The 26,921-nt window shown below is 38.2% G+C and overlaps 7 protein-coding genes across 9 annotated transcripts; 4 read left to right on the top strand and 3 right to left on the bottom strand.

Annotated features, from left to right (window-relative positions):
• The first annotated feature begins 3,282 nt into the window (after positions 1 to 3,282).
• LOC145895036 (major facilitator superfamily domain-containing protein 12-like) lies at positions 3,283 to 7,251 on the top strand. 2 transcript variants are annotated; one of them, XM_082983781.1, is made up of 13 exons: positions 3,283 to 3,439; positions 3,503 to 3,650; positions 4,098 to 4,308; positions 4,372 to 4,495; positions 5,060 to 5,180; positions 5,339 to 5,401; positions 5,835 to 5,896; positions 5,996 to 6,043; positions 6,223 to 6,360; positions 6,472 to 6,642; positions 6,707 to 6,801; positions 6,865 to 6,980; positions 7,034 to 7,250. In XM_082983781.1, exons 1-13 carry the CDS (start codon positions 3,329 to 3,331, stop codon positions 7,039 to 7,041), a joined length of 1,416 nt encoding a protein of 471 aa, XP_082839907.1. In that variant the 5' UTR covers positions 3,283 to 3,328; the 3' UTR covers positions 7,042 to 7,250. The 2 variants fall into 2 exon arrangements, with proteins under 2 accessions (XP_082839907.1, XP_082839905.1); XM_082983779.1 differs by having other exon boundaries at positions 6,865 to 7,251.
• Positions 7,252 to 7,256: 5 nt separating this feature from the next.
• Positions 7,257 to 10,221, bottom strand: LOC145895037 (aldehyde dehydrogenase, dimeric NADP-preferring-like). The gene is made up of 12 exons (XM_082983782.1): positions 10,128 to 10,221; positions 9,946 to 10,072; positions 9,623 to 9,854; positions 9,485 to 9,570; positions 9,335 to 9,427; positions 9,172 to 9,280; positions 8,992 to 9,103; positions 8,325 to 8,488; positions 7,813 to 7,979; positions 7,657 to 7,756; positions 7,462 to 7,604; positions 7,257 to 7,409 (listed from the first exon to the last, which is right to left on the bottom strand). Exons 1-12 carry the CDS (start codon positions 10,160 to 10,162, stop codon positions 7,359 to 7,361), a joined length of 1,419 nt encoding a protein of 472 aa, XP_082839908.1. The 5' UTR covers positions 10,163 to 10,221; the 3' UTR covers positions 7,257 to 7,358.
• Positions 10,222 to 12,712: 2,491 nt separating this feature from the next.
• On the top strand, positions 12,713 to 15,568 carry LOC145894731 (uncharacterized). Its single transcript, XM_082983378.1, has 8 exons — positions 12,713 to 12,937; positions 13,027 to 13,161; positions 13,304 to 14,035; positions 14,264 to 14,346; positions 14,400 to 14,516; positions 14,577 to 15,122; positions 15,209 to 15,348; positions 15,421 to 15,568. The coding sequence occupies exons 1-8, from the start codon at positions 12,720 to 12,722 to the stop codon at positions 15,421 to 15,423; spliced, it is 1,974 nt and encodes a 657-aa protein (XP_082839504.1). The 5' UTR covers positions 12,713 to 12,719; the 3' UTR covers positions 15,424 to 15,568.
• Positions 15,569 to 15,899: 331 nt separating this feature from the next.
• Positions 15,900 to 18,190, top strand: LOC145893916 (CTD nuclear envelope phosphatase 1A-like). Its single transcript, XM_082982317.1, has 8 exons — positions 15,900 to 16,542; positions 16,679 to 16,745; positions 16,899 to 17,023; positions 17,109 to 17,180; positions 17,247 to 17,363; positions 17,456 to 17,567; positions 17,627 to 17,711; positions 17,792 to 18,190. Exons 1-8 carry the CDS (start codon positions 16,411 to 16,413, stop codon positions 17,853 to 17,855), a joined length of 774 nt encoding a protein of 257 aa, XP_082838443.1. The 5' UTR covers positions 15,900 to 16,410; the 3' UTR covers positions 17,856 to 18,190.
• Positions 18,191 to 18,216: 26 nt separating this feature from the next.
• Positions 18,217 to 19,869, bottom strand: LOC145893915 (uncharacterized). 2 transcript variants are annotated; one of them, XM_082982315.1, is made up of 5 exons: positions 19,701 to 19,869; positions 19,199 to 19,425; positions 18,943 to 19,064; positions 18,473 to 18,885; positions 18,217 to 18,419 (listed from the first exon to the last, which is right to left on the bottom strand). In XM_082982315.1, exons 1-5 carry the CDS (start codon positions 19,795 to 19,797, stop codon positions 18,217 to 18,219), a joined length of 1,062 nt encoding a protein of 353 aa, XP_082838441.1. In that variant the 5' UTR covers positions 19,798 to 19,869. The 2 variants fall into 2 exon arrangements, with proteins under 2 accessions (XP_082838441.1, XP_082838442.1); XM_082982316.1 differs by lacking the exon at positions 19,701 to 19,869 and adding an exon at positions 19,477 to 19,502.
• A 1,601-nt stretch (positions 19,870 to 21,470) lies between these two features.
• Positions 21,471 to 22,830, bottom strand: LOC145893823 (uncharacterized). Its single transcript, XM_082982182.1, has 3 exons — positions 22,749 to 22,830; positions 22,225 to 22,593; positions 21,471 to 22,103 (listed from the first exon to the last, which is right to left on the bottom strand). Exons 2-3 carry the CDS (start codon positions 22,393 to 22,395, stop codon positions 21,810 to 21,812), a joined length of 465 nt encoding a protein of 154 aa, XP_082838308.1. The 5' UTR covers positions 22,396 to 22,593; positions 22,749 to 22,830; the 3' UTR covers positions 21,471 to 21,809.
• A 3,385-nt stretch (positions 22,831 to 26,215) lies between these two features.
• Positions 26,216 to 26,861, top strand: LOC145893820 (uncharacterized). The gene has a single exon (XM_082982180.1). It carries the CDS (start codon positions 26,288 to 26,290, stop codon positions 26,831 to 26,833), a length of 546 nt encoding a protein of 181 aa, XP_082838306.1. The 5' UTR covers positions 26,216 to 26,287; the 3' UTR covers positions 26,834 to 26,861.
• Positions 26,862 to 26,921: the final 60 nt, after the last annotated feature.

Raw genomic sequence — 26,921 nt, 5'->3', positions numbered from 1 at the left:
ACTCAGTGGTTGCCTTTATGGAAATGATGTACAATATTTCAGCTTGGTAATTTTAAGATCGTTGCAACTACATGAGCAGACTTACTTCATTGAACTCGTTTCAATATCACGTGGCGTAAATTTAAATTGTTCGAAGCGAGCGAGTATTATATCACGTGTCAGCTGGTTGGTTAAGTGTCAGAGTCTACTTGGGTGGCAGAATGTCGGAATATATCGCGAATAGTATTTAACAAGTTACGATGAAAGAACGGTCAGTCGTCGAGCGGATACCAGGGGACTGTGCGAGTTCTGCAGGCTCCGTCTGTAGCCTTCGGTCTGTCTATGTTCCAAATGTGTGAAGAATACATGATTTGCACCAACGCCAATGCGCATGCGCGAGAATCGGGGTCATAGGTTAAGTTGTGCTACGCGCGTTTTGTTGTGTAGAAAATGATTGGTCTTGGTTGGTAAATGTCAAATATAACAACAGTTTTGGGATGTTTTTAAATTTTTTGTAGCAAAATGGGAAGCAAAGACCTTAAGCATGGCATAGGCGTTGCGGACGTGGACAGTTGGGAGTTTGCGGGAACATTTTAAGCTGTTTGGTTTGCCACCAATAACAAAACAAAGTCGAAACATGTTGCTTTGGTCTTTTCCGCAGATGTTTTGGGTGTGCAGTAAAGAATTAAGTTGTTAAAATCACCAAGGGAAGTAGCCTACATAAGTATTTTACGTTTTTCTGAAAAAGAGCAACTGCTTGACCCATGTGATGGCATTGCAAAGACAATCTGCTTTGTCTAAATGAAAACGATGTCGATTTACGTGGCCAAAAAGCTCCTAAATGTCAACCTATAAGCAGAGCATTTTAATACCTGGAGTCTCATTAAGTACTGATTTTTCACATCCAAGTGTAAACCATCCCAAAAGATTCTCTTTGTGTTAGACCATCTGGAGAAATTTTGCGGGCATACTGCACCTGTACAGGTAAGTTGTTTGGGTAGTCCTATTAATTGTAAAGTAGCCTAAAATAGGAAATCAGTCTGCCTTGAAACCATGGCATTTTTTAGATTAAATCAAAACTGCAATCTCATTGCAGCATCGAGCTGAAACTACAGCAACTAAATTAAGAGAAATCGTGCACTTCACTTCTCTTTCAGAGGAATGTATCAAACTCAAATTTTATAGGTTCATTGATTGCTAAAGAAATAGATTTCTAGCAATCTGGTTTGGACAAAACAAGTGATTATTTTTATATCTTTAAATGCACATTGTTAAACTGCCCTTCTTATGTTGTACTTTGTTCAATGCCTTTGTTTGTTCCTTTCAGTTTACTGTCAAATTACCTCGTGTAATTGAAAATTCTTGTGTTCACACAGTGCTGGTTGATTTATTAATCTTATGTGCAAACATTTGTATTAACACTAAAGTATGCATCTCTGTGACAAAACTTTCAAGAGAGCAACAATTCAAAATAAACCATGTGAACAATATTTCTTCTGACTAAGTAGTTCCATTAGATTACACAGAGCAGCGCATATCATGACAATATCAACAAAATACAAAACATTTTCAACATATACACGATGATTGGCAAATTGTTTAGTTTTCTGGACCTCATACCAGGTGGCTTCAATAAATCACAACGTCTCACAAGCAACTCCTCACAAATGTGAAAAATCCTGTCAGCCATCACAAAGTCGCCAAACAGTGGTGTGTAGACTGCCTCTTCCATCAGAAACTGTCTTGATTTGCAATTACATTTTTAGGAGCAGTCAATAATATATTAACTTTGTTGTAAGGAGGTTTTTGAAAAGGCTCGGATAGGTCAACATTCAAGTCAATACTATGACTTTTTAGTTGCCCTGAAAGAAATTTGGTTAATGTTGTTATGATTTTTGAAGCCGATGACCAAAAATGCCAAATCTCAGTGCTAAATCTTTTTCCAACAGTTCAAATCAAAATCTCATCAATGTCAACACTAACTCATCATCAAATAACAGACATGTACAGATTTGTTTGCTTCTTGTTGCATTGCAACTTAATCTTTCCAGTAATTCATCCCAACAGATCTCTTGTCTAGTAACTTGAAAACTGATTTTTTGTTCAGTTTTACCAGTTCAAAAGATGTCAGAAAGTTAAATTCACATCGGCATTATTGCAATAGATTTTGTTTTCGGTTTAAAGAGTTCACTTGCATCTGCAACTACCACCTGCACCCAATATAGAACTTGGTTCAATTGTTTCATGGCTTGTACTTATGTTGGGACTATTTAAAGTTGTTAGGGCTCTTTACTTGCTTGTCAACCAGATGGTGGTTTCCTAGCTTTTATGACACTGGTTGTATGACCCATGTGTAAATTAGGAACTGGATTTTGTTTTGTTGGCCTGCCTTTATCAAAGTGCTGTTTGGAGCAAATGCGAGTCCATTTGCGTTTTTCACAACCTTCCCTTTTAACACAATTCACCCATCGATCATGATCTTCTTTATGTTTTGATTTCGTTGGAAACGGGTGAAGTACGAATGGAGAATGACATACGCACCGCGGCACCGACTACATCCAAGATTGCATTCATGAATTTCACACTCACACTGTTTAGATCTCCACTGACGCAATTTTCTTTGATTGTTATTGCAACCAACTACGCAACATCCAAGTCCTGACATTCAGTTTACAACCAAAGCCGTATAACAAACAAAATAAGTGATTATTTCCATAACTTACCATCACACAAAACAGCACTTCGCTCGCGTAGCACAACTTAACCTCTGACCCCGAGCTGACACTAGAGGCGCTGTTTTGGTGCAAATCATGTATTTAGTTTGGAAACATTTTGGGTGCTACAGAAGCCAAGCATGAACCGGGGAAATCCCTATCTACCGTCTACCTTTGTTGTGTAACAAAGGTCTCGTGACCGTCTTCATGCTTGAGTGATTTCTGATAAATTCCCGGGTTTCTCCAAAACAAAACTGGTAAAATGTTTCCTCTTGACGCAAACTGTCATCAGTTCTGGTTTGGATGCCCTACGCACTTCATGGTTTACCACAGGATGATAAGCAGGGTTGGTTGTTGGTTATATTTGGTTAAATCATAACTCATTGGAATGAAGTAACTTCATTCAAAATATCCATTTCATGATAAGAAAGTTCAGGGGTTGAAGGAGAAGTTTTATTGTTTTAAGAATTGTTTCACCAGATTTTTGAGGCCTTTTGTTAGGCAGTAAATTAAAGCGTGGTACTTCATACAGTGGTACTTTGGACTGAATTGTTTTGTTTCTACAAATTTTGTTTTCTTTTGCAGATTTTGTTGTTCATATTCTTTTGTAAATAATATATTTAACATTCATAAGGATGCCTCGAGAACTAAAGAAGTTTGAAAAGTTTTGTTATGGCGTTGGGCACGTTCTAAATGATTTATGCGCCTCTATGTGGTTCAGTTATTTATTGGTGTTTTTTCATGATGTAAGTATCTGATATATTTTTGATTCATCTTTGTGTGGTTGTCTATATCCATGACTTTTACAGATATTGCAGTTCAGTAACAGCATGGCTGGCAACATTTTGTTGGTTGGTCAATTGGCAGATGGATTGGCAACACCTTTCGTCGGATACGAGTCTGACCATTCCCGCATAACTTGCAAATATGGGAGAAGAAAGTCTTGGCATTTAGTGGGTGAGGATTACTTGATGTTACATAAAAAAAGCATGGTACTTTCAGAATGCAACTTCTTTCAACCAAAGAGGGGCTAAGTGTTTTGAATAAAACCTAAATTATATTGTAATTTCGTCATCCAAGTTGCATTTTACAATGACAGTGTTGGTGGTAATTGTGACAAGAAAATCCGGTAGACATTTGGAATTGCAACAAAATCTTGATGACCTTAGTTACAGTGTATAGAATAGATCAGGGCTTCTATCCATTTTGAAGGGAACATTTTTGTGTGGCCCCTGGTGAACAACTTAAAGTGTAAAATACGAAATTGGCCTCACAAAATCCAATTTTCTGTATGAGCGCAACCCAAACCCCCAAAGGGACCTGGCTCATAGTTTAAGACACCCTGGTTTTGATTAAGTTTTTGAGCAGCAATTGTTAGTGATGACACTTTCTATGATTGTTCAGGCTCAGTTTCAGTCGCCCTCACCTTCCCACTACTGTTCATGTCATGTATAGGATGTGGTGTTGGAACCGCAGAGTACGCCCAGTTTGTGTATTATGCACCTCTTGTAGTGATATTCCAGTTTGGTTGGGCTTCAACGCAAATCAATCATCTTGCGTTGATCCCCGATCTAACATCTGATGATGGGGAAAGAGTTACTTTAAATGCAATTAGGTAATTTTGCTGATAAGTAAAGTGTTTACTTGTAAAATTGTTTTTATGAGAAATTTCGTTCAGGTACACTTTCACAGTGTTAAGCAGTATTTTTGTTTACGGAGTCGCTTGGGTGGTTCTCGATATTCCATCCGCCTCGTCATCGATGAAATCTGATCTTTCTCCAGACGACGCTTCAGCTTTCAGGGTAACTATACATCCGTGGAATAATTACCAACATTACATCATGTTTAACATTTCTGCTACTCAAAATTTTGGTAAAACAAGCAACAAATGATCAGTAAATGACATGAAGTTTAGCTATAATAGATAGCCAGGTGTAGAGACTGCCTGTCTGCAGTCCACTATTTGTTATGGTCTTTATCAATATGGGACAAGTTGTACCTAAATATTGGGTTTTGTTTGCCTTTGTACAATCTGATTTTTATTTGTATTAGTTTTATCGTTTCATGTGACATTTCGATGTTTGGTAAGTAGACAAAAGCACTTATGTTTAAACAGTGTTTGTTGTGGTTAGTTTATTGCACGCCAAACCCACCCAAGCAATCACACCCAACCCACACTACATACAATGACATTATGAATTTCATTTTGAACCTTTTATGTTGCTTACGTTGTTGTGTAAAACAGAAAAAGATTGAAACAATCTCATTTCTTCAAACCACAATTTTGATCGGTTCCAACCCTAAGAACTCTCTTAGTCAAGTTGTAGCAAAAAAGGCAGACCAAATGTCTCATTTTTTCTTCTCAGAATTTGGTGTTGATCGTGGTTGGGACGGGAATTTTGTTTTCAATTTTATTTCACGTTGGGTTGAGGGAAGATCCGTCAAACCAAAGGCTGTCAATTGAAAGTAACATACAGTCAGATGAATGTAAGTAAATTCCAACAAGAGTGGGGTTAAGTATTATTTATAACTATACAGAATAGCTAAAGGTCATTGTACTTGAAACATGTAATAACTTGCTGCAAAAGTTTTTGTCACCTTAACTAACATTTGAAACAACTGTTGATACTTTGAATTGTTCATAGATGAGGATGAAGAAAAGATTGTTCCAAATGAAAATTCTGCATTAATTCCAAAGCAGACACTAGGTTGGTTTGTGGCAAAACTTTGTTCTTAGTTCAAATATGTAGTAAGATTCTGAAGGCGTTTTTAATGTTATATTTTTTATGATTTTTGGGTTCCCATTTAATCAAGTCCTGTGCAAAAAACAAAAAAAATATTTTTAATCAATGTAACACACAACCCTTTGCAGCATGGATAAATGTTGTGATTTGAAACTGTCTGTGTATGGCTAGTGTTTCAGTTTTTTATCCAAACTTTTGGCAAAACATGCTTTGGAAAGAGTTGGGAAATAAGATGTAGGTTGATTGATGAGGAAAACTGTCAAAAAAACTCATTAATTTTGTCTGCATTCTGTTGTCATTTGCATAAACTCTGTATGTTCTCCCACATTTTGCTCATTGACGAACTGAGATACCCTAATGTCTGCATTTCCTGCAAAACTAATTATTGTGTCTTTAGTACCGATATCTTGTCCCATTGAGCATTGGTACGATTGGTTTAAGGACCCAACTTTTTATCAGGTAAACAACATTTATGCAATCACTTCATCCATATTAAAACTGGAGCAATTTCCTCATTGCCAAATTCTTGTGTGGAATTAAATTTGTTGTCAATTACAGATGGCGGTGTTGTACATGTGCACAAGACTTGTAGTGAACTTGTCACAGGTGAAGTTTTATATATAATTGTTGTGGAAATCTGTGTAAGTCAGAGGAGGGGTAGTATACCTTTATATTGTAACACTACATAGCTATGTGGTCTCCCTGCACTCACAAAAAACTCTGCTAAAATAGTGAATCCTTTTAGTATGCCCAAGTTTTGATAAAGTCATGTCTTGTATTTGCAGGTTTACATCCCAATGTTTTTGATGGAAACATTAAATTTACACAAGAAATATATTGCAATTGTTCCTCTTGTCGTTTACATTTCAAGTTTTTTGGCAGCTGTTGTGGTTCGCCCAATCACATTCAAATTTTCACAAGAGGTAAATTAACTTCTAATAACTAAACTGCTTTGTATTATGTTAGTAAATAGAACTGTATCCATGTCTGTATATCAGCCCAACATAACAATAAAACAAATAATTTGTTTATAGCTTGTGTATTTTGTGGGTGGTTTGTTTGTGTTGGGAGCTTGCGTTTGGTCTTACTTCATTCCTCAACAAAGTTTAAGTGTTTTTGGGATGGCGGTAATGTTGGGGATTGGGACGTCCACTGTTCTTGTCATGTCATTATCGATGACTGCAAAACTGATTGGAAAATCCACTGTAAGTACTGCTGACTCATCCCATCATTATGCTTACATTTACTTTATGGTTTTTAATTTCTCAGAGCACTGGAGCTTTTGTTTATGGTTCAATGAGTTTAACAGACAAAGTGTCAAACGGAGCAGCCGTGATCATCATCCAGAACCTCAATCCTTGCTTGTAAGCGATAAAAAGAACAAAATATTGCTGTTTTCAATCAAGCAAAATAACTTTTGTTTCCAGATGTGAATGCAAACTTTGTTCCATATATTTCCGTGATGTTATGTCATATGGAATTGGTGGCATTATGGTGCTTGCGCTCATCACACTGTTTGTTATGACGTGTAGTAAACGAATTCGTGAGTATTTTTAATATCCTAATTTCTTACGAAATGTAAATGTGTATTTGCAGGTTCTTGAACACCACAGAAGTGATTTACCTCAAAAGCCGTGCAATATGATTCCCACTCCACACAAATCTATTCATTGTGTACTTTTCTTTCTTTTTTTTCTTAGAGTTGTTATTACTTCGCAAAGGACAAATCCTATGTGAAGCACTTCATATATAAAATATTGTGTTGTTTTCTCCCACTGCACATATTTCACCACTCATCAACCAAAGCTTTTTTGTTGTTATTTTCATTAAAACACAATTAAATCAATTTTCAAGAATTTATTATTTGCGAGGTCAATAATATTTAAATGCATTGCATAGCAGGATTGGTCAATATTAAGTTCTACAAAATATTACAATATCCCCCTTGCTTTTCCGATATAAACCAAGTCATCTAAAAAAAAAGAAAAAGTGAAAAGGTCAGTTTAGTGTTGAAGTGTTTTTACCATGGAGAGATTTTTCTCTGTGTATGGAGGATATCGGCCAGAAACCATTGCTTCCATGTTTTGTTTACGACGATGAACCGGTCGTTCATGGGTAAACGTGTCAAAAGTCCATTTGCCATGGTACGCACCAATACCACTCATTCCTAAACATAAGTTTTGTTTCCCCAAGCGTTTTATAATATTTATTAAACTTACCTATGCCACCAAATGGCAAGTTTGTCCATCCGGCATGAAGAAGAACATCATTGACAGTAGAGCCCCCACTAGTGGTGTTATCCAAAACATAATCGATGACCTATTGTTTTAAATTTATACGAGCTTCCAATTTAAGATATTTATATAAACCTGTACCTTGTGACTGTTTGCAAACACATAAAGTGCAAGGGGCTTTTCTCCAGAGTTCACAAATCCCACGGCTTCTTCAGGGCCCGATACAGAAATAATTGGCAGCAGCGGACCAAATATTTCACTTTGCATTATCATGTCATCCATTGTGATGTCACGGTAGACCGTTGGAGCTGAAACACATCAGTTCTCATATTAGAAGTCAGGCACGCCATTTTACAGGGCAAAGGAAATCATAAACGTAGCGTTTTCAAACCTTTTTCACAAAAAAAATTTTTTTGAAAACCCAGGGTATCTTTTGGTCAGAAAACTGTGAAGACACAAACAAACTTAGGCAATCATTGGTTATAGTGATGTGGTCGCTGTGTATGCAAGTGAATTTAATTATGGGTACTGGCATGTCGAAAAAAAATTGTTCGCAAAGGCAATTCCACATGCTGCAACATTGTTTGTGTTTATGCTGGCCATGCAGTCGGGTGAAGAGAAGGCTTATTTTGTATTGCTAACAAATTAATCACCAATAAAAAGTTCAGAAACATCATTTTCGCCACCAGTAACAATTTTGTCTGTTGGGATGCCATCCATTATATGCGAAATTCTTTTGAAGTTCCTTTCATTTATAATTCTTGCAAGGTCTGGTGACTCTTTAGGGTTTTCCCCATACCTTTTTTTGATTGTTTTCCTGTAAACAAATACAAACTTTAAAATATGCAGCAGTTATTCCCACCAGCCATAAACTCCCTTTTTTGATACAAGGCAAGAAACATGCTACACAAAGAAAAAATTTTTAGCATGAAGATTTGCGTTATTTATATAAATCTGTGGATATTAGATCTATTTGCCAAAACCAAACAGAAGAGAATTCGGCGAAATTCTTTTAATTTAACTGGTTACTGATTACCCTAAGTTTTTTCTGATTAATGATTACTCTACAGCAGTGCTTCTCAAAGTGGCCATCAGCAAAACCATGGGGGCATAAAGGGGGTGATTGGGTTAAAGGAATAGGGGTTTATTGTGCCAGACCCATTGCAATGATATTGTCCCCACAAGAATGTAAAATAAATTTCAAGCAAACAAGGTTTTTACATCACCAAGCCTTTCAAAGGAAGAAAAGTTTCAACGACTCACAGCAAACACTATGCAGCTTAGCAAACAAGCTGTGTGTACTCATGGTTAAATACTTACGTCATTTCACTGCAAAACTCGTCAACAACTGATTCATGGCACAGAATATAATCACATGCAGTGCACGTTTGACCACAGTTTACATATTTCCCCCAAGTTATTCGAGAAGCAGCTGAACATAATTTTAGTGGTGAATTTTAACACTCGAGAAATTATTAAAATAATAAATTCAATATTTACCGACACTAATGCTGCTATCACTATGTACATAGGCAGGGGATTTCCCACCCATTTCCAATGTTACAGGGGTGACAAATTTTGCAGCTGCCGACATCACAATTTTTCCAACCTAATAAAAATGACTTCTTTAATGATTGATTAAAAATACATAAAACATATTTACATAAGAACCTCCTGTATACAATATATGGTCAAATCTCTGTTCCAAAATACAAGTAGTTTCAGGAATTCCTCCAGTAATTACTGGAAAGCAATCCTATCAAAATTTTGGATATATTATTAAACAGTTGAAATTTTAACGAGGTGGTTTTACCTGATCAAGATAGCGGGAAATAAGTTCAGAAATTACTTCAGCGCTTTCACTAGAAACCTCCGATGGTTTCGTCACAACACAATTTCCTGCATGTTATCTTTCAAATTGCTGTTTTTTAGTTAAATAAACTGAATATACCTGCAGCAATGGCCCCCACAAGTGGCACAAATGTCAGCTGTATCGGATAATTCCATGCTGATATATTGAGCACAACACCTAGTGGCTGCTTTTGCAAATACACTGAGTCAAACTTTTGAGCAAAATTCTTGGATAGATGAGTTGGTTGTACCCATGAGTGGATGTTGTTAAGCGCATGACAAATCTCATTTTTAACCACTGTCAGTTCAGTCAACACCGTCTCAAACCTTGGCTAAACAACAATTGTGAATGTTTTTGTCCTTTTGTAAGTTGTGTGATTCACGTTGGAATTGTGATGATTTACAAATAAAACAAAATATTACCTTTTTGAAATCCTTGTGAACAGCCTGTACCAAACGATCCTCATTTTCAATAATCAAGGCTTGCATTCTTTTTAATTGCTGGATTCTCCATTCTATGGGACGAGTTATTCCAGAATTGTATGCACGCCTTTTAAAACAAAAGAGAGTTAGTGTAAAAAATATCAAAAGCAATTTAGAACTACCTTGCGTTGCCGACGGTTACTGCAATACTACTCATCGCGAGGCCAGGTCGTTCTGCTGCGTCTGCGGCTCTGCGCCGTGCGCGTCAGTCATTTGGTTGGAACGAAAGTTTACCCTCTAGTGCATCGAACCGTAACCGATTTGAGATTGGTGGTATATGGGTCGGGTGATTGCCAACATCGGGCAAGCCAAATATACAATTTTTTAATAGGGTGTTCTGTGCAGATTGTTCTGCTTATAAAACATGTGCCTTTCTAAGCATTGTCCTGTTTTATCAGTAAACAAACTAATCATGATAATTTACTGACAGGAAATGAGATAGGTGACATATTTATTTGTGGTTGGATTTCCACGATAAGATGGTTTCCTGAATGCTGAGGGTCGGAGTTGAGCACATTTGATCGAATATGTCCTAAATGGGATCCGCAAATATTGTCGCAAACTTACTTGGAGGCTTGGTCGAGTTTTGTTTCCATAACAAACCACGTGACTTTTAACCCTTCTGTTAGAAAGCGTCATCGTATCACACAAGTGTATTCGTGTGCAGAAACTGTCGCCAACATGATCTAAAAAATTACAATTTTCAGGTGCGTCGATATAACAGGTTTTTGAGGGGTGGAACCATTGCCCTGCTTCAATGCTTTCCGTTTGCGCGCGCCACCATTCCAAGGGAACGCGAGCAACTCTAGTTTGTTACAAGTTTGGTCTGTGTTTCACCATAAACATTTATATTCCTCAGAAAATATTGGTTACTTAATGCGCTTGGTTACGTGATTGCTGTACAAGATTCAGCTTTAGCTGGTATAACAGCAACGTAATGAAACAAGCGAGGTGTACCGAAAGAGGTCACAATGCCAGCGGCGAAAAGCTTTTTCAGGCTCGTCTAACAACATGGCAGCATATCGTCGAAATATCAGCCGACTTTTCCGACTGATTGGTTGCTGGAGGGAGTGTTTGCAAATCAACGTGACCAATCCACGGACGTCGCCAACTTTAACAATTGGTAATGTTCGTCGGTTTTTCTCAACATGTTAAAACGTTGGCCGGTTTAAACGTAATTGTAAACTGGATCTTGGCCATGGACTCACCTGCCTTTTTACTATGCTCGGTTGAAAAGTTCTGGAGAACAAGCGTTTTATCAGAAAGTTAGTTTCGGGCGTTTTTCTGTCCATCGACCCCACCTGAACAATTCAATTCAATTCAACTAACCGACGACACTGTGGCACAATTTATTTCCAGGCTTCTTTAAAGCCAAAATTTTGAATTACTTTTCGGACTTTGGAGTGTGGACGAAAATACTGATAAAAATAAATAAACCAGTAAAAACCCAAGTGAAAGCACCAGTGGTTGGCATGCTTAACTAGGCAAGTAAAATGAACTACAATATCGCATGTTGCCGACACAATGTATTATTCTGTCGGTTACAGAGGCCGTTTGGTTTCAATTACCAAACATTTCACGATTCGGTAGTTTTCCAAAGATGAACACATGTTTGGCGCCAACTTCCCTCATTCCGATTGGCTAGGGTCACACAGCACTGTAGCGTGACATCAAGTACCCTTGTAACTCAATGACCTTTATTAACCCCCAAGATCGCACGAACGTCTCGGAAAATGGGTGTGGAAGCGGGTATTCGAATGTGAGCATTGTCACCGAAGTGAGACCTATTGTTACGCAACAATACGGAGTAACTCGAGATGGAGGAAAGGGTTTGTAAGAATGTTGTAGTAAATCCAGATTTTTTTTAATGAGTTCAAACGGTGGCCACCATACTTCTGTTCCAGGATAGATTTCCCTAATTTTTGTTGGATTCATGTTTGAAGGATTGCTGGAAAACTCTTTCATCAATAATGATAGTTTGCAGTCAACCCTTGGCCCCTAATAATAAAGTAAGTTATGTAGATTGGCAGCTTTAAGATAAGAAAGTGCGATAAAGCGACCAAGTAAGGTGGAAATTGGCGGGAGTAGCTATGCACGTGGCAAGATATGGTGACAATTCTCATTACTGATTGGTTCTCAGATCTTTTCATGACAACGGTCGTGGAATGCGTTGTAGCGACAACAGAATGCCTGTAAAGCGTTAATATAGGGTCGGTGTATCTGATCTATTTGTGATATTAAAATCACCTCGTGTTCTGTCGCTCGAAATTGTGAGAATCTACGGAAAGGGGAAAAAAGGCTGCGAGTCTTCGGGCGTTACTCTGGCGTGTTGGTGGTGCCACTGTGAGCTCATAGTAACTGGCGCTCGAGTAATAATGGATTCACGACGTGCTTTGTTGACTCGGGCGTAACAGTACAATCCGCGATTCAAAGTAAACAATGTGCTTTGTTGCAAAATCTTATTTTACTTCATTAGTCAACAAATTGTGGTTATGATTCATAATCGTTATATTTGAGGTACTTGAATGGGAAAAAGTGGTTCCAAGAGACGAAATATGGAGCAGAATTGTTGCGCGTGGAAGGAAAGTTGAGACCAAGACCTTAGATTTATTCAAGAAATTACGTCTCCTTCTCTCTAATAAAATATTCATGACGGTGTTTACGTCACTTGCTGAGAATTTTGCGTTTTACTTTTATGCAGACTCAAAACCAGGATGTTTAGTTATCTGTTTGTTACTTGCTTGGTAATATCCGGGGCGGTGGCATCTAGTTTGTCCAGCCGTGCTGCTCCGGATCGATCGTGTCCTTCGTTGTGTCGTTGTGGGAGAAGAGGTGAAGTCACGTGTGCGGAAGAGGATTGTCTCCAAAACATTCCCACGGCTAACTTGACCACACAAGAGGGCGCTACTGTGAGAAGTTTGTTTGTTGCAAAGTAAGGAAACAGTTTGTGGTTTAACCCGAATTTTAAATTTTTAATATTGTTTTCTTAGGGATTTGAACTTTTCAATTGTTTATTCTTAGGCAAAAGGATTTGTTGATTATCAGAGACAATGACCTGACTAATCTTCCAAACTTAAAAAAAGTTCGAATTATAAACAACAGATTGTTGGGAGCTATTCAACATGGGGCCTTTAAATACAACCAACATGTCACACAGTAAGTAAGATGTTTAGTCACGTTGACCTATGGAAGTTGTGAAAAAGTTTTTGATAAAATTCAACAACCTTCAATTAAGCAGACACGAGGAAAACGTATTAAATCGCGTTTATGTTAAAAGCTTGATTCTTTTCACTTACAGATTGGATCTTCACCACAACTCATTCAAATCTTTCCCTTCAGAAATCAAAAATCTACGTAAATTGAGCGCGCTTAATCTTGGGGGAAACCAAATCTCATACATTCCCACCGATGCTTTCCAAAACAATCCGAACCTGCAGCGTTTAATCCTCAGAAGAAACAAGATTCAACATTTCCCGCGCAACCTCCCTGTCGCATTGGTTAAATTAACTATAGGCAACAACCTGATAATCAACGTCGAAGATTTAACTTATTTAAAAAATCTTCTCGTACTCAGAATCAACTCGAACAAACTAACTCGAATTCATGCCGATATTCTTCCAACTTCTCTTCGCGAACTAAGCATTTGTCAAAACCTTTTGACGTCACAAAGCTCATTATCTGTGGCTAATTTAGAGAATCTTCGCAAACTCCGTTTGGCGGGAAATCCAAGAATCGGCCGAATCACACGGAATACATTTTTCAAATCGACCAATCAACTTCAACAACTTGATCTGCGATTTTCGGGAATAAACGTCATTGACCGCGACGCGTTCGCGAATCTCCACGACCTTCGCGCGATTGATTTGAGCGGAAACAGAGTCCGCGAGTTTAAATCTGATTGGCTGAAGTACAGCAGGAACTTCAAAAGTGTGAAGTTGGCGAATAACTCATGGCATTGCACTTGCGACATGAATTCTGACCTCAGACGCTTCAACAAGGAGGTTGCGAGACTTGCATCAACCAATCAGAGGTTAGAGTTTGGTTGCCTGATAACGATCAGTTCTTAATAAAATGCGATAACCAGTTAGACGAAAAAGGGGCCGGGCAGCATGGGAAACCACGTTGATGAAATATTACGCCAACCAACGCTATACACACCCGTAAATTCGACATAACTAAAAATATAAAACAACTTCATTTTGTATAGTTTGCTAAAAGCATAACAACCCTGATTCAAGTCGTGATAAATTTTCCGCAGATCTGAAATTGATGTTTTGAAAGACTTTGGTGCGATTGAATGTTCTTCCTTGGATTATCATCTACGATCATCCAACATGGAAGGTTTGTGTTTACGATTGTTCATCAGGAATCTTTACCTTAAAATTATTTAACAGTTTTAAGGAATGATTCCAGCCACAAGATGGCAGCATACGACTTTTCTACTTGTCCCGTTGATTCCGAACCGTGGACATTTGTCAGGGCTCGTTCGCCACCTGGCGGAACCCGTTACGGTAAGAATTTTAAACAATGCATGTTTGGTGACATTATGATACAATGGTACATTTATACAGACACTTCTGCAACAACTTCGCCACGTACAAAAACATCTGGGACTGGAAACGCAAACATCCACAAAGTATTGAAACCAGCAACAACAAAGTCATCACCAAACATGTCTACAAAAACAAAGTTTACAATAACGCAAATAACGAAACCAACAACCACAGCTACAATCAGAAAAACAACAACGATTGAAGCCACGTCACCAACTACCAGCACAGCTACAACCACAAAAACAACAACAACTGAAGCACCGACACCAACAACCACTACAGCTACAACCAGAAAAACAACAACAACTGAAGCATCGACACCAACAATCCCCACAGCTACAATCAGAAAAACAACAACGATTAAAGCCACGTCACCAACTACCAGCACAGCTACAACCACAAAAACAACAACAACTGAAGCACCGACACCAACAACCACTACAGCTACAACTAGAAAAACAACAACAACAACTGAAGCACCGACACCAACCACCAGCACAGCTACAACCAGAAAAACAACAACAATTAAACCAACTGCAACCGAAGTAGCTAAAAAGAATATCGGTAAGTTAAACGCAGCATTTTGTTTCAAACTTGATGATATCGATGAGTAAACTGCACAAAACCTCTAAAATATTATCAAACAACAGAGCGAGTTTGCACAAAAAGTGGAGATTGTGAGTTTCCGTTTATGGATGACAATAACGTAGAATATTACGAATGCGCACCTGGGACGTGGGGTCCGTGGTGTCAGACTGCTGACTCTTGGGATTACTGCAAACCATGTCCGGTAAGTTAACCAAGCTTACAACTTTTAGTGTTTTCAATATTCGGTGGTTTTTGTGTGAATTTGTCTTTACAGTAAGCGGGAAACTATGTGAAGAGTTTCAAGAAAATGTAACTTCTTTGTGCGATCATTGGATTTGGTGCATGCAACAGAAATCATCATATTTATTTGCTTACGTGCCGGTGCTGATATTTTGTCCTCAATGTTGTTTAAATACACTTTTACTCCCAAGTTTGTGTAAAAGCTATTTCTTATTTTGTTTTTCCAAGCGTAAAAGAAATATGTAAATGAAAGGGTTAGGGTAAGGGATTTAAAAATCGAAATGGCATAAAGCACACAACGATTCAATAAATAAAACAGCTGTAAAATACTTTTTTTACAGAGAAATAAAGTTGGGCGTTCTGGTCGTCGACCTACTTATCTCTGTTAAATGTACAGACCAGTGGTTTGATGTTTAATAGAAATCAGTGTTCGCACCCATTTTTTACGCTTGAGTGGGTTTTTGATGCGTATCTACATTACACTTCCACGGCAAGCACAGCGTAGAAGTTCCGCGACATTTCGTTTTTAAACTTTTGGTAAATTTAGTAAATTTTAGCGAATAAATTTGCCTACATAAATTACGTTTAGGTTTAATATGGTTATCTAAGTTATTACATCTCAAAAGACGCCGGGCGAAGATCCGGTAAACACACTGTCAATAAAGTTGTTTCCTTTTTTCAACAGTTTGCAGAAAATTGGTGTAATTTATCAATATAGCGGTTATGACTGTTTTTGTTTTGAAAGTTTGAAGTTGTTTTTTACTGGTAAAGTTACAATACATGATTTTGTCTGTGTTATATCATGCCTAGCCCTAAATTGACGGCATAAGTTAAAGTTGGTGGAGTTTGTTTCTAAATGTAGCCTAAAAATTGTCCTCCGATAGGTTTCTACATTGCATAAAAAGACATTTTTTCTGAAAACAGGAATAATTTTTCAGCAATTATCAACGTTTGCAAGTTATTTATTCCAACAAGGTTTGTACAACTGGGATCTGTGAATATTTGGGCACATTGTTGTATTTTTATGACTCAAGTAGAAGCAAGACATTTTCTTCTTTCTTCAACAAATGAATCAATGTTTCCAAAAGCGTTTTGGAATTTCTGGTCTGCCACATGGAGTTTTCTTGTTTATTTCTTTCGAAAAAATGTTAGAAAGGTAATTAAGAGTTATTGATTTACCAATTAACAATATTTTTGTATTATGGCTTATTGAAGAATGGTTCTTTCGTTGATTAATGTAGAAATAACTTAACTACATAGTTTGCAAATATTTTGTTCTCACTTTCTTGCAGTTGATTGCGCATCAGACGATCAGATATGAGTTAATGCCTGTTACCCCAATATCAAGACTCAGACTGGGTATGAATTGAAATTTAGTTTGTATTGGAAGAAAATTGTTCCTAAATATTTGGTTTTGTTAAAAATTTTTTTAGTTTGTAGCTTGTTTGCAAATATGGTTTAACTTATATATTAAAACCCCAACAAAGCGATTACAATGGTTTAACTTTTTAGGAAATCTTAAGAAGAAAGTCCTTGTTCTTGATCTTGACGAAACTTTAATTCATTCGCGACATGATAGCGGAGGAATTATTCGCCCAACTGTGAAACCTGACACACCCCCTGACTTCGTTTTGAAGGTAACAATATATTTCATTGCTATACACAATCAGTTAATGATAATTAAACAGATATTATACTGAGCTACCCCCCTCTTTGTCGCAGGTCGTCATCGATCGACACCCTGTAAAATTTTTTGTACACAAGCGCCCTCATGTGGATTTTTTCCTCAGTGTTGTAAGAAAAATCAAACTGCATTTTTGTTGTGACTACTGGGTGTATATATATATGATTTCTATGTAGGTCTCCCAGTGGTATGAATTGGTTGTTTTTACGGCATCTATGGAAATATATGGATCAGCAGTTTGCGACAGACTCGACAAAAACAAAGGAATGTTGAAACGAAGATATTATAGACAGGTGGCTATAATAACTAAATCATGCTTTAAAACATAAATTTAAAATTTTGTGACAAAATAACAGATTTTACTTAATATTTTTTTATGTTTCAGCATTGTAAAGTGGACACTGGTAGTTTTACCAAAGATTTGTCATTTGTTCATGCTGATTTGTCAAGCATAATTATTTTAGACAATTCACCAGGAGCATACAAGGGTTTCCCAGGTAAATTGAATTTAACTTTGTAGAATTTTAAGATTTTCAATTAAAATTTGTTGGTGCAGAAAATGCGGTTCCAATCCGGTCGTGGTTTGCTGACCCTTTCGATACAGCTCTTTTAAATGTTCTGCCAATGTTGGATGCATTAAGGTAAGGTCCAACAGCATGTTTTATAAATTATTTTGGGATTAGTTATCAATGCCAGAGCTAACTTGTTTGGTAAACTTCAGGTTTTGCAATGATGTACGGAACATTCTCCACAGGAATCGTGTTCAACATTTACAATGGCAGTAGCAATATTTTTTTTGTATTTGCGATGCAACTTCTAGGAAAACCATTATTCTGTATCACATGGGCAGCAAACGAAAAGGTGCCAAGAAATAACAACAAAAATATTTCCAATGAAGACAACTTGTTGTTTCTTGTCTGGAGGATTTGGCAATCATGCATTGTTTAAGACCAAACCTGTCAACCCAATATTCCATGTCTGGATTTGGTTCACTGCGCTTCTATTGTTTTGTAATAATCGTGTTGCCTTTCCATCCAAACACAGACCAATGTAATCGTTTTTATCCCGGATATCCGGGTCTGCACGGTGTCTCGTTTTTATCACGTAAATAAAAAATGGCGCCACCTAGCGACAGTGAAACACGCTTCAAATGGCGGAACTTCTGTGAGGCGAGTAAACACGCCCGTCCAATAAACTGCGCCACCCAGTGATAACTGGCTTCCATTCAACCATAGGAATCACGTGACCCCACGGCCCCCATTCTATTACGTCATTGTGCCAAGATCTGGGCTGCTTGTGGGATTGGGGACTTCCCCACTCCTGGCACAGGTGCCTTTTCCAACTAAATCCTGGAAAAGAAATTTATTACGACCAAGTCCGATAATTGTTTGCGAACAATTACCTGTGCGAGGCTCTGTTACGTCATTTCCCCCAGTTGCGTCATCGGAACTAGTCGCCTCCACACTTTGATCCGAACCAGTAGAGTCGCGCCTACCGATTATTTGCTCCACGAAGAATGAAGTTTCCCGTTTAGATTTGGTGGGACGGTTATTATTATTTGTGATGTCACAAACACTGCTGTTGAAGTTTTGTGGAGTCACAATGTGATCAGTGGGGCTTTTGGCAAGTTTGGCTATTTCTTGCATCTCCGGCCACAGAGCTTGTTGTTCTGAATCAATGCCTTCGACCGCTGGAGGGCGGTAAGTTGGCATGAATTTTTCCCATGTAGACGAGGATTTTGTTTCGCTCATTCTTGTCGACAAATCACAAATTGAAAAGTTTACCGGCGCTGCCGATTCTCGAACAATGTCAACACTGAAAATATAATTGGTTGAAAACTGGAAGATATAAGAAATTATAATCTATGGTTACCTCCTTGATTTGCATCCGTTGGGTGGTGCTACAGACAACCTCTTTAATTCGCATCTGTTAGGTGGTGCTACAGACAACCTCTTTAATTCGCATCCGTTAGGTGGTGCAATAGAATTGACTTTCTGAAAATAGCGCCAGTTTAAGTTTAGATTTTTCCAACCACACCGAGATTTGAACCCACGATATTCCGGGCATGAATCAGGATTCCTACTTGTTATGCGGGTCGGGCGTATTGACCGATGTTAACTTTATTTACCGTGTCATGATTTGCAAAGGAGGGTCGTAGTGGCTCCTCTAGTGGCAGAATTTGGTGTCTCAGGTGCGCCACCTTGTGTTGTTTGAGTGTAAACGATCTTCTAAATTCTTTTCCGCATTCGTCACACTTGAATGCTTTCACCTTGCTGTGTGTCCTCTGATGGGATTTAAGGTTTGATATCTGACAGAACGCATGACCACAAACGTTGCACTTGTACGGCTTCTCTCCTGCATAAAATATTGTTACGTCACAAATACAATTTACTTGTACAAGTTTACCTGAAACACCGACGTACATCACAAACAATTTAGATCTAGTCCCACAAAGATTATAAGCGAGCGCTGTTAAATGTACCAGACCAATTCGATTATGACGTCACTAATATACGTGGTCGGTCAAACGAGTTGATTCCCGTAGGCGAAACGTTATCACGTGACTGGTTAAAGCGAAAATTTGTGACGTTTTATGTGGGAATACATTTGTGTGATGAAACTCGTCTCACCTGTGTGGATTCTGACGTGCTCCTTTAAATGTTGGGATAGCCTGAAACTTTTTCCACAGTGGTTACACTTAAAAGGTCGCGAATCGTTGTGAATCATCTTGTGTCTGGTCAGGTTTTCAACCAAGCTAAACTTTTTCCCGCATTCGTTGCAAGTAAACGACCGGTTATCAGCTGCTGTGGGAAGAAAAACGTTTGCTTCACTTTCCAAATCTGTTTATGAGACGAATTTTCACAATTTCTGTTTTCCGTTTAAGGGTTTTGTTAAAGAAAATCGATTATTATCCAAATGTTCACAACATACGTCATTGTGTCGCGCAAAATATGACGAAAGCAAACTAACTTCATTAAATAAACTTTCCTTTCTTTGATATATCCAATAATTTCTTTAATATTAACAACATGTTTTTCTATTCGTTAACTCCTTCACAATATGAACTCACGAAAACGTAGCTGAACAAGCTTATAACTTATCCACAACTTAGGCCAACTACAAACTGATGCTTGCACTTGTTACTGTCCGCAGGCTATCCCAGTCTTGACCGCATTAAATTGTTTTCGATCTTATCACAAATCTGCACTTGCTTGAACTCGGTAAATACTTTTGTTGCTTGAGCCGAACAATTGTGCTGGCCTCGTTTCAAACTTGATTAGTTGTTGACCAGCAAACACCTGATGGAGTCTGGGATCCTGGGATATCCTGGCATGTGTCACCACTCATAATGACTTGTTACTTGCGGTCACACAAACAGCATTGATTGGACCCACCAATGTGCGCAGTGTGTCAACGCTTGTATCTAACACGAGGTGATATGGAGATATAGCTGGGAGGAAGTCCCGTCACATTGTGGAAGCATTAAACCTTGTTGTAATTATAGACGTCCCGTGTCACTCGTCTCTGTCCAAACCAAAACATTCAAAACCACAACCAGCACAAAACCACATTTGAAAAGTTTTGTTGGACTTTCTAATACGAACTCGCGTTGGCGCTGTGTGTTTCTTTATTAAGGTTTTATTAAAGTTTACCTGTCTCGTCGATCTCCGTAAATTGTTGTGTATTAGAACGACAATGTCCATCAATCTTTGAAAATATCGTTAAAGTTATTGGATGTGGAAACAAGTAATTCGGTAACACTTTCAACTCCACAAAATTAAAGAAAATTATTTTTTTGATCCCTAAATTTTGTTCACCTGATGTTGATGAAGTGACGTCACATACATAAAAGTTTCTTCACAATTTTGGCATGTAAATGCTCCCTGTTGCCACCTTGCGAACAGTTATAATTAAATTATTTAATATGGAAACATTGAATTTTAACTTACTCTCTCGGTTTATCATCCAGACCACTTTGGTTTCTTTGTTTATAAAAATATCCAAAGCACTGCAGTTTTCCTGGAGTCATTCTGATAAGATTTCATTGCAGAAATGTCCTTTCCCGCAATGACTTGCTTTCTATATATTACCAAAATATCTGCTTATTGCATAAGGTTTACTTGTTAACTGCTCGCATTTGTTGCAATCGTTACGATTTTTTTGAAAACACTATAAACATAAACTGTTTTTATTGTCTGCCTTTAATATAATAAGCTTGCTCCGTCACAAATAACTGCAACGTTTTCGGTGGATGCATTTTACCAATGAACAAAACTTGAAACGTTTCCTTGGTTGAGCGAATCTCTGCGACGTTCTATTATCAACAATCATAACAATGCAATTCAAACAGAGCAACTCCTTTCATTAAAAAGGAGAAGAGAGCATTAGAATTAGTCGCGCGATGCCTTCTATGACGTCGCAATTCATGATTTATGTGAACGCCGCCATCTTCTATTCCGTAATGATAACATCGTAGCAAGGGAGCTTGAAAATTAGAACGACGTGTTCTTGAAATGTGACAACGTTTTAATTTTCGAAGCAACGAAAAGACGGTTGCTAATATTAAAACTTGCTCACAAATAAAGGTAATAACTTGTCTGTCCCTCTACGTATTAGCCGTCGATTGATTAAAATTATTTGACAGAATCGAGGAAATAAAGTTACATTCAAATCTACATATTTAACAGAAAAAGACACAAAACATGTTTCACCAACAGAATTATAAAGGAGGCGACCTTTTAGTTGGGACCATATATCAGAGTACGCACGAGCGATTCGTAATTTATTTTCCCTTCGCTCATTGGATCTGCATCGCGAATCAACTCATCTACTTCTTCTTCCGTTAATATGTCACCGAGTGACGTCATAACATGACGTAGTTCCGAGGATTGGATGACGCCTGTAAGGCCTTTGTCGAATCTTCTGAATGCCTCAAGCAATTCGTCATCGGGATTCCCCTGAACCGATGCTTGTTTTATGATTTTTATGAATCCTTCCCACTCCACAAAACCTTTATTTTCAGGATCAGCGACCTGTGAACATAAACGTTGAGTTGAAGCGCTACAGTGTACAAAGTCCTACAAGAGGAATTCAATACCGGTCAGGTTGTTCCGCAACCAAAATTATATCACTTCGAGGTGATTGAGGACTTACTTTAAGCCTTTCCTTAATCCACCCCTCAGTTGGAACTTGTCCACACGCCCTCAACAAACTTCCTACGTCATCGCGCAGTACTGCACCCTCGTGGCGGTAGTCGAAGGTTTTAAAATGTTTTTTATATTCAGCGATCTGCTCATCCGATATTTCTGTTGCCTCATTAGACATAATTTATTCCTACCTGTCAGCTGCAAAGTGGATTCAAATATATTTTTGCATTGGCGTTCGATTGAGGTAAAAAGTACAGACAAGAAATAAACCATTCCAGTCCAGATACACGCCTGGAAATAACTTATGTTTCCAAATTATACAACACACCCCCGTCCTGTGATAAACATTATGTGCGTCGACGTCATATCGCAAATTCTGAAACAAATAATCGCGGCTTTAATTTGCTTAAACACAACCTTCTGTAGACTATGTTACATACTTGTTACGCATATCTGCTTATTCGGGGAAAGTATGTTACATTTGGAGGATACGAGACAAGATAAAGATCATACAATCTTGTAACAACAAACCTCGAACCGCAGAACATTGTCATGGGTTGGTGGAAAGTAAACAACTCTAGTACTCACTGTACCAGGGTAACTCCTCTGCTAAACAAACTATGTCTACATTATTTCTATTAAGTTTCAGAGTGTAAACCCACAGCAGGTTTATTCCGATTTCTCGACTTTCAATAAGTGTCGGTTTGAACGTTAGCTAAATCCACCGTAACCCCCTCTCCCCCTAACAAAGCTCTTTATTACATATGTATCAACACACTGTGACCTAACAAAGGGTTGAGTCTGTGTGACGAACCAACTGTTCGGTCACATCGGTAGTAAAGCCTCCGTACGAACACCGCGATGTTTACAGGTCGTTATTCTACGTAATACTAATACGTGCCTCGCTGACTTTCAAGAAAGTTTCCCTACACAAGTCCAGACAGAATCAAGTCATTTCAACAGGATTGTTTTGCTGTTCGACATTCTCAAATTCTATACAGGATCAACTTGTATTTTGCAATGTCGGATGTAATTCCATTGGGTTTTGGGGTTTCTCTCTTTAAACCCTTATTTATTTTGGCAATATTCGTACAAAGTTACAACTGTTTAAAATCACGCTTGTTACATCATAATCGAGTCTTCCTATTTTTTTCCCTGTATAACGGCTTGACGCGTAACAGTAAGTATTGTTTTGTAACAATGTAGGTGGTTGACCTCAAAAGTCATCGGTGGTTTGAAGATGTTCTGAAAAGTGCTTAAGTAATACACACAGTTTCAAACGTAGGACTTACGTTGCAGCCAAAGCCCACAATCTAAACTAATATTGGGGTTCTTGTAGCTGAAAAGCGTGAAGGGGTCCAAGTAGCACTTTAATTTGAATATCTTCCGAACGCATTTTCCCAAGTTTCTTGGATGCACTTTCTACTTTTTAACCATCAGCTGAACCAATTTTGGCACAACTTCGTATTAGGTTTAACAGAATAACAGATATATTTTTCCGTTACACAGTCTATATAGCCAACAACAAAAAGTTTAGCCACAGATAACTTTACCTCTTTACGTAATACGTTTTGTTTCAAAATGGAAATAATTTCAATGTTTCCATGAAGATTGTGCTTTATCGCTACACGACTGGGTGCCCTCGAATTGTTGGTCTTTCTCCTCCCAAGTGTGTGCGAATTAACAGCAACAATGACCGCACGTGGATTACATGATGGCGTGTATTTGGAAACGATCGAACAGTGCAAATTTTCCAATTTGCTTTTTTTGGGCCAACCGGTAAGTCCAAAAACGCAACATCACAAGGGCTAATTTGATCAGAAAACTAAGATTGCGAGTCCAAAGCAGTATCTTCCAACCAGACGTAGTATGGCAAAACATTTTTTATGTAGTTTCTACCACAGGGTATTGCAACCTGTGGTACGTGATAGAATTTCAATTAAACCTTTCAAAAAAAGATTATTACAGGTGGCCGTTCCATGCTTTTTGTAGGTGTTTCATTTTTGTTCTTCTGCTTCACAGGCATTTTCATTCCCAGCTCAGTTTTAAGTAAAATCGTGGATTTAATTTCCGTGAAATAAATCCCTCCAAAGGTTTCTATAATTGTAAGAAAAATCGCGCAAACGATATCATTGAAAATGCGTTTTTTCTCTTCGTTTCGTCACAAAGACATAATACTTATTTGTGTTTATTCTCTACCGGTCCTTCTAAAATGTGCTCGTGCAACTATGTGGAACTATGTGCAACTATGTGGAGCTATGTGGAGCCATGTGGCGCTATGTGCAACTATGTGCAACTATGTGGAACTATGTGCAACTATGTGGAACTATGTGGAGCAATATGGAGCAATGTGGCGCTATGTGCAACTATGTGGAGCTATGTGCAACTATGTGCAACTATGTGGAACTATGTGGAGCAATGTGGCGCTATGTGCAACTATGTGGAGCTATGTGCAACTATGTGCAACTATGTGGAACTATGTGGAGCAATGTGGCGCTATGTGCAACTATGTGGAGCTATGTGTCGCTATGTGCAACTATGTGGAACTATGTGGAACTATGTGGAACTATGTGGAGCAATGTGGCGCTATGTGCAACTATGTGGAGCTATGTGTCGCTATGTGCAACTATGTGGAACTATGTGCAACTATGTGGAACTGTGTGAAGCTATGTGTCGCTATGTGCAACTATGTGAAGCTATGTGTCGCTACGTGAAGCTATGTGTCGCTACGTGAAGCTACGTGGAGCTATGTGCAACTTTGTGAAGCTATGTGCAAGTATGTGGAGCTATGTACCATAGGTCATCAAGGCCCGCAAAGCTTGGACGCCCAAAACAAGAAATATAATTGAATACTGCACGTTAAATCTTGGTTTTACTCTATACGTCACTGCATTTTACATTTTGGATATCTTGTTTATAGATTCTGATTTTCTGACACTGTATGAAATTGGAATTATTGCTATTAAGTTTCCCTGTATACAAGAAAACAGTTATGAACAGTTGTCCGCCCTCCGATCGTCCTTATACTCGCATGTGTGCGGCGCTTGGTAAAAAGTGTTTGGCGACCCCTGTTTTATGCAATATAGACCAGGTGTATATGTTGTTACTTCAACGTATATTTGCCTAGTTTTGTTAATGAACAGTAGTCTTTATTTTGGCATTGTCTTGTATTGTTCCCCTTAGTATTGTTATTGTGTCATCGTTGCAACAGTTGTGTATTCTTTGGTTACATCACGAACAAAAATTTGTTTCATTACTAGTGTTTGCAAGCTATTTTGCAAGGAAAGGTGTATGGGGCTAATTGGCAATTGAGTAACCTTGGTAAAAGGCGGTTTATAAACGCATTGGAAGACATACCATAACCAAGGCATATAACGTTACTTTGACATAATTCCAATACTTTACGCCTAATGGTTATTTTGGATAATAAGTTGCAGATGGTTTGGGTCGATCACATAGCGACACATAGTTGCACATAGCGACACATAGCTCCACATAGTTACACATAGCTCCACATAGTTGCACATAGCTCCACGTAGTTGCACATAGCTCCACGTAGCTACACATAGTTACACATAGCTCCACGTAGTTGCACATAGCGACACATAGCTCCACATAGCGACACATAGCTCCACATAGTTGCACATAGCTCCACGTAGTTGCACATAGCGACACATAGCTACACATAGTTGCACATAGCGACACATAGTTGCACATAGCTTCACATAGTTGCACATAGCTCCACATAGTTGCACATAGCTCCACGTAGCTAAACATAGCGGCACATAGTTGCACATAGCGACACATAGTTGCACATAGCTTCACATAGTTGCACATAGCTCCACATAGCTCCACATAGTTGCACATAGTTGCACATAGCTCCATATAGCGGCACATAGTTGCACGAGCACATTTTAGAAGCACCCATTTTCTACAAATCAAATATCTTTTTTGTCATAATGGGGAAACCCCCCTCCCCAATGTAGTTTCTGTTTACTGTGAAACTGGTAGCTGTTGTTACGAAGATATTTCTGCAAAACAGAGATAGGTTGACGGCCAAGCACAAGTCAATGGAGTCCCAGCCGATAAATACAAGCTTTGGAATGAGATTTACCTTAGCTGGAGTTAATCAGAGGTTTTCATCAGTACCGCAAATGTCTACAGATGACTTACACAAACTATTTTTCTCACAAAATGCACAAGTTGAGAATAAAAAGCTCTTACTGTTGGATGTTCGAAGTCAAGATGAGTTTAAGATAAGTCACATTGAAAACTCACTGTTTATTGATTCTGACAAACCAATTCAAGAGAATGTGATGAAAGTCAACAAAGACATTCAAGAAATACTTGGCAGAAGGCCTGAAGGATCTTGTTTGTATGTTGTTGCTTATTGCTCATTGGGTTACAGATCAAGTGAACTCATTAACGAGCTTCTTTCCTTGTACCAAACTCCTTCGGAACAAGTTAAACTTTATAATTTAGAGGGAAGTATTTTTAAATGGGCGAATGAGGGTAAATCTCTAGTCACCGATCACAATCAATCAACCAAATATGTTCATCCTTTTAATATTATTTGGGGAAAATTATTGAACAGTGACTTACGAAAGTGGATTTAATGCATTTGTGTTTTTTATATTATTTTATTCACACAACAGTATATAAATACCTCTCTATATATATATGCAAATCGGGTGTTATCCTCTC

Source organism: Ascidia mentula, chromosome 3 (assembly GCF_947561715.1).
Source record: "Ascidia mentula chromosome 3, kaAscMent1.1, whole genome shotgun sequence".
Taxonomy (NCBI): domain Eukaryota; kingdom Metazoa; phylum Chordata; class Ascidiacea; order Phlebobranchia; family Ascidiidae; genus Ascidia; species Ascidia mentula.
This window is presented reverse-complemented; position numbering and strand designations above follow the sequence as displayed.